This window comes from Silurus aristotelis, assembly GCF_946808225.1.
Source record: "Silurus aristotelis genome assembly, chromosome: 13".
Taxonomy (NCBI): domain Eukaryota; kingdom Metazoa; phylum Chordata; class Actinopteri; order Siluriformes; family Siluridae; genus Silurus; species Silurus aristotelis.
The window spans coordinates 23,538,776-23,552,994 of record NC_139586.1 but is presented as its reverse complement, the minus strand read 5'-3'; the positions used below and the strand labels follow the sequence as shown (position 1 = coordinate 23,552,994).

Sequence of the window (14,219 nt, the reverse complement as noted above, 5' to 3'; positions counted from 1 at the left end):
AAAAAACTATTTCCATTTTGAGTAAATAGAGGAAGTGACAATAAAAGAGAGGGGAAAAAAAAAAAAAGAGAGAGAGAGAACTTCATACTTCTCAACTGCTGAGCGTTTCTGGGACTTGCACTTGTAATTCAGAGCCATCTTGGACTCCATGCCTGTGTACACAGCCACACCTGTGAAGAAAAATCAAATGAGAATATTTGCACAAATACACCTAATTCATTGACACTTGTAAAACACCCAAAAAAAAGTCAAACCACTAACAGCTGTGTGCACTTATGCAGAAAAGTAAATGTAATATATTCACCATAGATCTCTTTGGTGTTTTTCAGTCGTGCTCCACGGAGCAGGAGGTTTTCTGGTCCTAAAGGTCTAAAACACAGCAGATAACTCTGATATCAGCTATTAGATATTAGATTTCGTCCTCAGTGCGATAATGACCTCATTATAAACCACAATAAACAAAGGCAACGACATACAAACTCACCTGACAATCTCTTCCCCATGCTGTGTTATTGTGATTCTCCCAACAAACCTGTATAACAACCAGACACAGATTAAAAATGCCCAGCACCAGAAAACAGCAACAAACAAAACTAATCATCTCATTATATCTACAGAAATACAACTTAATTTTTTTTTTCTATAATAATAACTCATTCAAATGTCTAACTAATTTGACATTTAACAAAACAACATCAAAATTATTTCACATATTTCTTTATGCCTTTATTTTAAAATTTAAAAGAAATAATCTTGTCATTTTTTATTGCCAACTATTAACTATTTAAATAAAATAAAAAATTATTATTTTAAAATAAATGTTTTGCACCAAAATCATTATCTTTTATTCAAACCATTCATTCATGTATTATTATTATTATTATTGAATGCTGTCTAGTTGTCCATTTTTGTATCTTTTAATTTACAAATTTACAAAAGTTACATAAAAAATTTAAACGGCTTATGGCCAAGGGTACTACAATTTTTTTGGTTTATTTAAATAACCTTAACCCTAACCTTTATTTTATTTTATCTAGATAAATACTAAATTTTACATCTACATTTTATTGCATTTGATTTATTGTCCACTTATGAGTAGTATTTAACTCTTAATATAGAGGAGAGAGGGGGTTGGGGGGGGAATAATCCTGTTCTAAATAACATTTATGCTGTGCAATAATGGCTAGAATAATAACCACAGTAAATTTGTAGTAATTAATTTTTTTTTTAAACACTGTTATATATAACATTTTCTTCTTCTTCTATATTATTATTTGTAGTTATGTGCACATAAAAAAGAAACAGAAACAAGCTTTTTTTTTTTTATTTAGGTTGTATTTCATCCTCCTAAATTCCTATAAATGTACAAACGTACGGCATTATTTACAAAAATATACAAAGATGACTAAAGTGGACAATTACTGAACTATAATGTCACTTTCTGCCACAGGTCTGTCTAGTTGTTGTGTTTTAGTGGTTGTATTAGTCTTTGTCTTGAAATATCACACCAATGTGCAATATGCTTCTTCAGGCCTAGTATATACTACACAGTATGTACTCTCTACTATGCTTGGTCATTTAGTAAGTGTTATGTGTAATTATGTTTGTATTAGTCCATGTCTTTTACTCTTAACTGTAAACAAATTCTTTGTATGCTCAGGCATGCTGGGCCAATAGAGCTGATTCGATCCTATTCATACCTTCTATTTTTCTAATTCTGAGAAGCATTTACTGGATATAATTGAATATTGTGAAACATGCTCATACAAACATTAAATGCATACTGACAGGCAGGACTTAAAGGTAAGGCTTGAGTGTGATTCGAGTACCTGTATAAATCAGGCTCAGGCTGCTGGCACTCCACCACAGCCTGCAGAGCTTCAAGCCGGGACACGGATTGAGACGTAGCCGTCTCCGGTACTGCATAATGAGTCTAAACACAGAGGGGGCAATGAGCTGAGCAGCAAAAACGACTTTAAAGGCTCATTAGCATAAGAAGAGCATAGCAGATGGATAGCTGGAGGTTTGACAGCAATGCTCCACACTGGCTCACGGATTACTCTCTGTTTAACACTTACCTACATGCAGACAACTCGATATTCTGCAGCTGTGCACAATTTGTTGATTTACTCCACTCATCATACCTGATCGTGGAGTGATCCTGATATCAAATGTCGTGAACCAGTAAGACTTTTATGATTTCTACTCATCATACTAAGATACTTGTTATCTATCAGCGTGATACAGAAATCAGCCTGCACACAAATAAGCTTGAAACACAAACGTTCAGAGAGGCTTTATTGTATTTAGTCAAGTTATACATACAGTACAGACCAAAAGTTTGGACACACCTTCTCATTCAAAGTGTTCACTTTATTTTAATGACTATGAAAAATGTAGAGTCACACTGAAGGCATCAAGGGCTATTTGACCAAGAAGGAGAGTGATGGGGTGCTGCGCCAGATGACCTGGCCTCCACAGTCACCGGACCTGAACCCAATCGAGATGGTTTAGGGGTGAGCTGGACCGCAGAGTGAAGGCAAAAGGGCCAACAAGTGGCAAGCATCTCTCGGGGAACTCCTTCAAGACTGTTGGAAGACTATTTCAGGTGACTACCTCTTGAAGCTCATCAAGAGAATGCCAAGAGTGTGCAAAGCAGTAATCAAAGCAAAAGGTGGCTACTTTGAAGAACCTACAATATGACATTTTTCAGTTGTTTCACACTTTTTTGTTATGTATATAATTCCATATATAATTTCACATGTGTTAATTCATAGTTTTGATGCCTTCAGTGTGAATCTACAACTTTCATAGTCATGAAAATAAAGAAAACTCTTTAAATGAGAAGGTGTGTCCAAACTTTTGGTCTGTACTGTATGTATGTGTGTGTATATATATATATATATATATATATTATATATATATATATATATATACATACATATGTCAAGTATATATGACACAGTACACATATGAGACAACGTTTAGTACATGAACCTTTCCTGTCTTACAAACAGTAGATTCAACTTTAAAAGAAATATTAAAATGATGCGCATTTATTAAGCAGTATAAACAGTCCCCGAGTAATGATGGGTCGACTTTGGGTCGTTTTCTTTTTTTTTTTTTTATTTAATGACGATACAAATCTAAAAAACATTTGGATTTTTGCGCGGTAGGCGAACGTAGCGGCGTATGTTAAATTCTATTAGTTTTTATTTGTATAACGCTTTTAACAATGGACATTGTCTCCATGCAGCTTGACAGTGATGATGCAGTAATAAAGAATGAAGATTGCTCCTTATAATTGTAAGTTTCTATATAGGCTAGGCCATGTCTCGATAGGGTCATCGGAACGCATCTCCCTCTTAAGTTGAGAAATACCCGTACCATCATATGGTTATTTCTAAATATTCAATATGCTGTAAAAAAAAAAAAAATGCCAGCTAAACTGAAATGTTTTGATGTCTTGAGTACAAACGGACTTTTAGATGTTTCCTAGTATTAAACTGAATGAAGCCACATTGTTAAAATGTTAAACACAGTGTTAAACTTTACACAGTCACAGACCTTCAGATTTGTTTCTCCATCTAAACTGGCCGTTGTGATGTGACACGTCCCCTCTGCTCGTTCTGAAGACAGCAGCACCAGATCAGCTGGAAACGTCTCATCTTTTGCTACTCTTACTATGTCTCCGACCTGAAGATAGAGAGAAAAGGCGATCAGAAAAGTCGTTACAGCAATTAATATTGCACAATTTCAAATAAAAATTTATCACTGCTGCAGGTACAATCGACTTTCTTTTGTATTTTTTTTTCGTGCCCAAAGTGCTACAAGGATCTAATTATTCTCAAGAGGTGGGGCTATCACAAATCCACGTCACTGCTTGGTTATTCATACTATGTCACATAACATGCAATGCTTAATGGCATGCACATACTGCAGGAAATGAAACAGGATTTAAAAATGTAACTCACTCGTATATTCTTGGATCGAGTCTGCACCAAACTGCCGCTGCGCACCACAAATACGGGGGCGCCGTTTACTTCATTATCGGCTTTGTGTCTCAGCCAGTCTTCATAGCCCTGCAGCGTGTGTGTGTGTGCGTGTGAGGGACAGAAGAACAATACTATTCCTCAAATAATATCGGAAGAATCTGTGAATTATTACACCTAGATAATGTTACACAGTCAGTCACTAAGAAAAAAATAAAATAAAATAAAATAAAATAAAGGCATTTGTCTCTGAGTGTCCATCTCAGTGAAGAACATGTGGTCAGCATCAGTAAAAAAGGAGTGGAATTTGTGCATGTCAGTGTTGATGTTGAAAGTGTGACCTCTGTTTGCATCAGTCTCTGTGAAGTTGGTGTGGCTTTTTAGGGTGAGTGAGAAAGACACAGTCTGTGTGTTTTACTCACAGTGAGAAGGTATGATCATGTAAGTCACTCTATATGAAGGAGGTATGACCATGTATGTCACTCTATATGAAGGAGGTATTATCTTCATGTAAGTCACTATATGAAGGTGATTGATCTTCATGTAAGTCACTATATGAAGGAGGATTGATCTTCATGTAAGCCACTATATGAAGGAGGATTGATCTTCATGTAAGCCACTATATGAAGGAGGATTGATCTTCATGTAAGCCACTATATGAAGGAGGATTGATCTTCATGTATGTTACTATATGAAGAAGGTATTATCTTCATGTATGTCACTATATGAAGGAGTCAAAATATACGGATCGGTTTTCTCCTTTTAAGAGAAATTCTTGAAGCTGGACATAAAATGCTAAAGAATCCATAGCGCTAGATGCACAAAGCGAGTAGCCACAGTGACACTGCGCTAACTCTAGTTTCTTTTTTTTATACCCCTGCTATTGTAGTGTGTTTGTTTTCAAGTTTAATAACAATAATAAGAATAAATGCACTCAAAGTGAGAGGCGAAGACTAAACAAACTCCACCACTTAATACTTTCCCGAGGGAACTCGGATTTTGAATATGTTCCGCACGTAAAAAGCCATGTACAAATTCGGTACGAATACATGTATGATGTATATACACAGAAAACTTACCTGTTTAATGGCAGTTACTGTAATGACAAAAAATAAGGGAAGTCCACTTGTCACAGGGGAAGTTGGTGTGTCTATCATTAACTGCAGAAAGAAGTATAGGGTCATACAAGCCACCGCTACTGAATTGCAACATCCATTAGCATGAACTCAATCGGCAAATATAATAATAATAATAATAATAATAATAATAATAATAATAATAATTTCCAGGTGTAAACAGCTTTCAGCAGACACTAAATACTTTTTCCACACTCCAAACACAGATTAAAATAAAATTGTAACTATTAACTAATAAACAGGGCTGTGATGTACACATGAGAGTTACTCAAACACAGTCTGAGCCAGTGCTTTATTCTTCTTATACCACAGCAAGCTGCAAACAATTAGACTTTTTTTTTTTTTTTTATTAAAAACAAACTTTTTTTTTTTGTATAAACTGCACCAGCAAAAAAATGGAGATGAAATCGTATGCAATTTGTCTTCTAAAGAAAACTAATGTGTATTATGAGTCTGTTTAAAATGAAATCCTTCTACAGCAATTGTGATTTTGCTCCCATTTCAGTTGTAGTTCAGTGAGGACTTGGAAATCTGACTCTCATGACCTTTACTCTAAGATGGCAGATTTGATAAAGCGTAAGTCAGCTCAAGGGCACTGGCATGATCAAATAAAGGCTGCAAAATTATATTCCTGCAAAAGGGAATCAGATAACAAAATTACACCGGTTTTAAAAACAAATAGAATTAAACCTATAGATTCAGATCAAACTGTTAAATGAAGTAGAATGCCGAGCAGAGGAACCCGTGATCCGCAACAGGGAGCTGTGACAATTAAAGGCATTCAGGAGCCGTTTCTCATACACCTGCTAAATTCCACACGGATGTGTTAAAGCACTTCACACACAGTTGCACACAGTCTCACACACAGACACGCCATGATGAACCCTGAGAAAGGCTGGGACTCACCTGGACGAGGAAGATGATGAGAAAATAAAAATTGGCTATCCTTCTGAACTGTTCAAACAGATTTTTGGGAATGAAATTCCATATGGTGTACTGCGGAGGAAACAATAAAGCTGTGTGAGTGATTTTCCACCCCATAAGGCAGGAAAAGTAGAAAGAGTAATTAAAACAGTTCTTTTCTATATTTAGAACGAGACACAATGACATATGAGCGGGGTTTGTTAAAGGGGAAAAAAAGGAGGGTGATGTGTCAAAAAATGTATATCACTATATTTCAAGTTACATATTACAATATATAGGTTTTAATGCAGTTTTGCTTACAACATTGGCCATGAAATTCAAAGATCTTTGCCCTGCAATTTTAAAATCTACGCCCTTCATGGTGACAAGGAGACTAAATTAAATTATTATTATACAAAGTATTATTATACTGTATAATTCAAGTTTTAAAAGAACATTAATAAGGTAAAATTAACATTAAAAAAAATAAATTTGTAGTTACATTTTCATTTATGACATTAGGCAGACGTCTTTATCCAGAACGACTTAAATTTATCTCATTCATACGAGTAAGCAGCTATGGGGTTAAAGGGCATTGCTCAGGATCCAGGAGTGGCAGCTTGCTCTGGCTAGGATTTGACATGGTTTCTGCAGGCTTCACTTTCTACGGTCTTTTTAAGACCATGATGAATGAAATTTACGACGGCATCAGAAACACACAAATAAGTGGTTAGCAGCTCGCCTTAAACAAGCACTAAATTCATTTATTTCAAGCCAAATATCGCTAAAAGTGCACTTCCCCATAGCTGAAAAATAAGAGAGATTTTCGATAATTACAGAAAGCTGATTGGCTGTTGCATGGTTGGCTCATTATTAGTCATAATACAGCAAATTATATTTGGACTTTCTTTCGCAAGACATAAAACTAAAACATTAAAAAAGTGCTGCTAGAGCATTTCAATGAGCAGTGGCAGCGTTTCATGGACATCGGAAAACTAAGACCCGTTTAACATGATCTGAGACTTTTCAAGGTTTAAAATTATTTCTTTATTATTTTTTTTTTTTTTACTTTTTAAAACCCTGTGGAAACCCTGATTTGAACTCATCCTTCGGCTCCAAAATCCAACGCCTTAACCACTAAGCCATCACTCCCAATCATCATATTGTATTGTCAAACTGACCAGCACTACGTTCCCTGATTAAGTAAATACTGAAACTTAATATCCAAATTTTGTGAAATATGTCTAAGGGAAAAATAGTTGCATGAGCTTTAATATTTTACTCTTTTATTTCACTCTATACTGCCACTTGAACGAAGTTGAAATTCACAAACGCTTTTTTGAAACACTCGCAGTGATCACTGATGATTAAAGAAACAAAAATTGTAAATGCAGCCATTGTAGTTTACATAACCTACATCTTTACACTTTTTTTTCACTGCACAAAGAGGAAAAACTGTGTACAAAAAAACCTATTTTCATGTTCTCTTTTACATATGCACTCACCAGTAAAACCTGTACACCTGCACAATTATGCAGTTTTCACTCAATCATGTGTCAGCAGAACAACACATGAAATCAAGCAGGCCAAACATAAGAAATTAATCAGAAGTGTGATTCCTGTGACTGTGGCCTGGTTGTTGATGATATATAGACTGGTTACAGAGAATGCTGCTTTTCGTGGAATTTTACACACAACTCTCTCTAGAGAGAACACAGGCCCACCCAAATGCATAACAGCTGCCAGTTCTTGGCTCAAAGGAGTGGAACCAAATGTGGTCTTCACTTGATGTAGCCAATCTACCGCAGTGTTCAATGTTTTGTGCAGGCTGAGATGGTTTTTTTGCTCACCAAAATGGTAAAGAGTGATTTTCCGTTGATCCGAGGTGTTTTAGCTTGAAGATACACAAGATGACTGTTACAGCCCAGGATATCAGCAGGCTCTGAAATACTATCTGGTCTATCTAAGTCTATCTGGTACCTAATATCCTTGCCAGAATCAAAGTCACAGAGTCATCAAGGGCACAGAAAGTCATCTTCTTGATGTTAAGATTACCTAAAGCGCTTTGGCCTGTTTTGCATTGTGCTGCTGCCACATGATTGGCTGATAATGATGTGCATTAATGAGCATGCGTTCCTAATAAAGTCGAGTGTGAGTGTGTCACAATATCAGAATTGTAAATTATAAAAGTAAAAAAAAAAAACTGCTCAAACACTCATACACTCAATAGTGAAGTGATTATTAAAGCAGAGCAACGCATTTAATTGAAGACCCCACACTGTGAATAAGGCTAAACACTTTTGGGTAACGTGAACAAAACCCCATTTATGAAACATAGAAGATAATGTTTTTTTCCATCATGCTGCAGAGGTGGTTATGTAATCAGGGGACTGTCTCGGCCCAGACTTACCTTAGAGGAGATGATTCTGTTATCCGCAAACCTCTGTGGAATGTAATGTCCATGCTGAGGGAAGCGGTTTGCGATGTAAACCGTTCTGGTGTCGCTCTGATGCGGCGGGTCAAAACCCTGCAAGAAAGGGACACAAATAGGTCAGAATGCGTCCTCTCTCTCTTCTGGTTAGTTCAAACAAATATTTTCTTTCTCCCTAATGGATTTAATTTTTTTTTTGGAGTATTTCACATTTATTAACCCATATACCGTAATTTCCGGACTATAAAGCGCACAAATTTGACAAAGATTTTTATTTTAAACATAAATAAGCCGCACCTGTCTATAAGCCGTCTACATTGAAACTAATGAACTTTACACAGGCTTTAATGAAAGACAGTTTCTGTTATACGTTGTAACGGGTGAAATATGTTGTGGCTCATTTAAGAGCAAAGAGTATTTGGGGAATAGCCTGCAGCAGCATTTTTACGGTATTACTGCATGTGTGCAAGACTGAGGAATATGTCCTTATTATCTTCTGATGCTCATTTCTAAGTTTCTTTGACTAACCAGTAACGCTGTTGCCAAGAAAAATAAAAAAGCACGAGTTTTGGAAACCTGTCTGTGCTTATATGATTTCTGTTGCAACTGGAGTTAGCGAGCTCTCCCTTCACCCAGACTCAACGCGTTACAACGGCTTGTATCTAAACAGTAGCCGACCAAGAAAGTCATTGTTCACTGTCTTCCTCCTTCCTTTCACAACTATTTCCCTTGGGAGTTTATCTTTTGGCATCATCGTTCGTTTAAAAAAAAAAAAACATTTTTTCTCCCGATGCCTTGCAGCTCAGAACACAGGTGAGGTGCGTTTTTTCGTTTCCGTTCAGAAATTTCATTGGTCTAATGTTATGGGGCTCAGTTTTTTGGCTTGGAATTTGTGAAACCGGGAAAAACCCAGGAAAAATGCATAAATAAGCCGCTTCGTTGTTTAAGCCGCGGGGTTCAAAACATGGGAAAAAAGTAGCGGCTTATAGTCCGAAAAATACGGTATGAATTATCTCTCTCTATATGACTGACATGTTTAGTCCAGGTTGAAAGGAATGAACAGTCGGAAAGAGGGAAGAGCTTTGATCATTATATCAACACTTATCCTAATAGATAAACCTTTCGATATTAACAGCTAATTAATAGGGAGTTGTACAGGCAGTGGACATGAAACCTGTGTCACAGCTAATTGAAAACCAAATAAACAAGTTCATGGTTGTGATGTCAGAGAATCAGGTTTTACTTCAGCAGAGACAAAGTCAGACGGTGCCATGGAAGTGTCCAAAATCGCAGCAAATGCACAGCCCTTTTATACTTTTTCTTACAGCCCAGATAAAACCTCTCTCTTTTATCTGTCAACGGTTACCACGTCTGCCACCGTTATCTTCAAACTTTTCTGTACTTTTCATTTTAAATCACATAATAGTGGCAATTCCTATCCATCTTCTTGCACCTGGTAAACAGATTAATGCTAATAGACTAATGCTTTCACACATTTGCACACATTAATGACTTACTGAAGATATAATAATAATCATCACTGGCTTTGGAAATACTTATTACAAAATATAAAAAAATACCATACAATAAAAATATACCATACATGCATCATGTGTCAAAGAAAATAAATAAATATTTGAATTTTTATATTTTATAATATAAAATAATAAAATGTTTAACATTTGCAGAAGGAGTCAGTGCTTAAAAGGTAAAAAGCTGAAACAATTTAATTGATCATTTCTGGTTTCTTGATAACGTTAAAATTTAAGAAAGAGAAAAATAAAAAGACTGCCTGGTGTGGGGGGACGGCTGTTTATAGCCGCTATAATGAAACATCACACCAGACCACTGTGAATCATTCTGCTTTAAAAGCAAAGTGTTGCACATTATAGATATTATCAATTACTGCAGATTTTAGCTCCTAGATAGAGACCCATTATGAAATGTAGCCAGAATTCTGAGAAAAGTAATGTCTGAGGCAAAGAAATGAGATTGGATTGGTTTTTTGGGTTCTAATCCTTGTAGAATGACAGGTCTTCAGGAGCAGAAATGACAGCGCATTACTTCGACTCGTAAAATAAAAATGGCCTTGAGGATGAAACATGCCCGAGTGCTGGCCTGAAAAGTGCATTATTAATTCAGATGCAGAGCGGCCCGAACAATTCATTACGGAAAGGTCTCGCTCGAAGCACTGCAGACTTAAATCACTTAGTGCTGAATTCCACTGCTGGCTTTTTATTTACAGTCCCTGAAGAAGGGATGCGGTATGTCATACACGACGCACGGCAGGCAGAAATAATGTTCCTGAAGGAGATTAAATCCCACGCAAACACGAGCCATGTTTTTTGAAAGGACGTGACCTCTTTTCTACACGAGTAACTGAATTACGGTGCAGTTTAGATTTCACTCTAACTTAACTACTGCACATTTGTCTGGATAATTAAATCCAAGGACGGATGCTAATTGAATCACTGCCCAATCGATCGCCATGACTGCACGAACCGTTTTCATGAAGCAGAATGAACGGACGAAACCTTTTTGCTTTGCTTTCAGCTCTTTTTTCCAGGATGATAAAAAAGAACAAATGAGCGAGGAACAAAGGGTCAGGGTAAAAATTGTGAATCCAAAAGCGGCACTAAAATGGTACCCGTGACTCACCTGTTGGGTTACTACATTGAAAACGATGCTTCAGATGTGGGACACTGAGCCACCACTTCAGCAACATCTGAACTAAGGTGATCCCATTCAGTGCAAATGACATGTGACATGATAATCAACCTGCATGATTCTTCTGACCAACCATATGGTTGTCTAATGTTTCTTCAGTTCCCCCTTCACAACCTTTCCTACATGAAGGAAAACCTCAGGAAAGTGTACGTGCCTTTGTGCCTCTGGAAAGCTAACAGTGTTACAGACATAACAGCCTCGTGCAACAACTGTTGACTCTTTTTGCAAAGTATGTAACTATTCAATGCTTTTTTTTCCCATATTACATTTTTTTCAAATATCAATGACATTTTAAGGACACTTGGCTTTCAAAAAACATCATAAGAAGACGGATACTTTTGAAGAATTCATACTAAATTTCTGCAATTGTTGCCAACATGTGCTGTCTGTAAACGGTACTGTGGTATTTGAAAAATGTACATTTTCAAGCTATAACTCAAGGTAAAAGTGGTCACAGTGCGTCAGTGTTTTATAAACAAACAAATAGCAGCTATTTCCCCGACTGAGTGGGAGCTTGCTTTCATCCTAATTGACTGGCTGATATCTATTATGACATGATAAAAATAGCACCCTGTGAGCTTTTCTTATCGTTACATAATAGTGATTAGAAAGGTTTGCTTTAACATTGTGAATCAGTGAATTTCATATGTGTGGGGAGGGGAGGGTGTCCATAGCATTCTTTTTAATATTATTATTTCACAATGTTTTTACCTCAGTAAATCATTTTAATGTGCAGGTTTCTGTTTATTATTGTAAACAGTGCGTAATATCTTTAAATAATTTCACCCTCCTTGTTGCTTATACTCTACTGTATGTCGGTGAATTTTCCTGTGGAATTTATAAAGTAATGTATCTATCCATCCATCCATCCATCCATCCATCCATCCATCCATCCATCCATCCATCCATCGACTTCAACCGTTTTGGAAAGTTTTTATGTTAAAATTAGGGCTGAAACGATTCCCTGAGTAACTCGATTACAAAAAATCTGTTCAGTCCATTTAACTACACACGGAGCATTGTGTTTCCGGCGGACCATTACTACTGATGCACCACCCACGAAACTCTGGAGTGCTTTAGACAAGACGCTACAGAATAAAAAAATAAATAAAAAAAGAGAAAACAGCGAGGAGCGAGGAGATTGGTATGGAAGCCCGTTTTGTGCACATTTTTTCTGTCCCCCAATTCCTACTTTATGTCATGCAATTCCGACTTATTTTTAGCCAATTGGGCAGAGTCACCTCTATAGTGGCAGAAAACTTCACTGTGTAAAGTTTTCTGCCACTATAGAGGTGACTCTGCCCAAAAATGTTGGATGTTTACGAGATATAAGGTCAGGATTGCGAGAAATAAACTCGGAATTGCGAGGGGGAAAAAAAGGTCAGAATTAGGCAAACTTTTTGAATTGTGGCGTTTTGAATTGAAGTTTGCGATCATTTCAAACCAAAACAAAGGAAACACTGTGTTGACTGTTAATCCGATTAGTCGATTAATCGTTGGAATAATCGCTAGAATACTCAATTACTAAAATAATCGACCGCTGCAGCCCTAGTTAAAATAACCTTTTTTATTTACAATTAAATATTTGCTTCTTTCTGGCTCTTGTTTTTGTTTTCTATAATGTTTTTAATGCCGGTTCACAAAAGCTTTCCCTTTCCAATATTTATTGCAGTGAAATGAGCACACGTTACATCTGCTGTTTCTGTTCTATGAAAATTAGTGAGTGAGGAAGCCACGTCATCCAACCTGTGTGACAACCCACACTTTCAACAGCTGCCCTAGCTGGCTTTTGTTACTGTGCAAAAGTACACACACACACACACACACACACACACACACACACACACACACACACACTAGGTGCAATCAAAATCTGAGCCAGTTAGACAGCTCTCTGCCTTTCACAAAAACAATGCACACAGGAAATGAAATCGTTTCACTTGCGTTAAAATTTTTGAATAGTTGCAAAGAAGATTTACTGACACAGTACAGTCATTATGCCATTTATTACAGACTCCACCCTCCTCAAAAAAAGTTTCCTTGAAATGGTATCCAAGTTATTGTGCAACGTCGTTTACTTTGTTTGTCTGTTCATTATATAGATATATATGTATGAACAGACAAACCAGGAGATTTTACTTTAAAGTAAATCTCGGTGTGAGTAAACTCGTTTTACATTCATTTTGCATGCGACGTCCTTCATTTACATTTCAGAAAAACGAGCAAAAAGGAAATACCCAGTCTGTTTGAGTTTTTAAAGGTGCTCAGAAAGAAAGTAAATGATTACTACTAATATCAATATCTCTACTATAACTACCACAATTAAAACATCCTGTAATATATGTGCTTGTTTTAATGGTTTCATAGTAACTGCTCAAAAAAGGGCGCATTCATTTGTGTGAGGACATGTTTAGAACATTTATTGAGGAGTAAAATAAGTAGCAGCTCACTGAATAAAGCTCTGGGTTACTGAACAGAAGGTCTGGCGCTCTGTGCTCCAGGGGGGGTTTTTGCTGGGATATGCAAATGCGCTGCAATGTACATGTGACAAGTATAAAGCACCTTTATTATATCAATTATAACATTTTCTGACATCTTCGGGACAGAAGTTTACACTCTGTGTTTTCTCAAGCCTTTACTTCCTAAAAGAAAAGAGCGGCTAGCGAGGGAACGAGTGTTGATAGCTGCAATAATGCAAGCAAGAACTGGAAAAAAAAAGTAAAGAAGTAAGTATCTCCACCTAAAACGTGTCATTATGACAATGATTTCTACATGGTACAAGTCAGATTGCGCTGGGCGGAAACCCTTTTGTAATCACGCAGTAAGGAGATTGCACTGCTATTGACAAAAGAAACTTTAGGATCTCTCAAGATTTCTACTACAGAAATCTCGCATGTTTTAAGAAATATTGTCCTGTGGTGGTTAAAACAAGCCTTCAATGGTGTAATGTTCTTATACAATGGCACCCTTTATAGTTTGCATATAGATAAAATAGTATATTTCATAGTTTGCCTATAGACATAAACATTA

At 36.5% G+C, this 14,219-nt stretch overlaps 1 protein-coding gene across 7 annotated transcripts in view; it reads right to left on the bottom strand.

The window, feature by feature from the left end:
- atp11b (ATPase phospholipid transporting 11B) overlaps positions 1-14,219 on the bottom strand; it is a 67,556-nt gene that overhangs the window by 44,274 nt on the left and 9,063 nt on the right. For all 7 annotated transcript variants that reach the window (XR_014536392.1, XR_014536393.1, XM_083559039.1 and 4 more), the window contains exons 2-10: positions 8,442-8,558; positions 6,035-6,124; positions 5,072-5,152; positions 3,975-4,082; positions 3,568-3,696; positions 1,830-1,933; positions 485-532; positions 305-369; positions 89-170 (exon numbers count right to left, since the gene is read on the bottom strand). Coding sequence is in view for 5 of the 7 variants with exons in the window: in XM_083559039.1 (XP_083415165.1) it covers positions 89-170; positions 305-369; positions 485-532; positions 1,830-1,933; positions 3,568-3,696; positions 3,975-4,082; positions 5,072-5,152; positions 6,035-6,124; positions 8,442-8,558 (824 nt within the window). In the remaining 2 variants the exon portion in view is untranslated. The remainder of the gene's footprint in view (positions 1-88; positions 171-304; positions 370-484; positions 533-1,829; positions 1,934-3,567; positions 3,697-3,974; positions 4,083-5,071; positions 5,153-6,034; positions 6,125-8,441; positions 8,559-14,219) is intronic.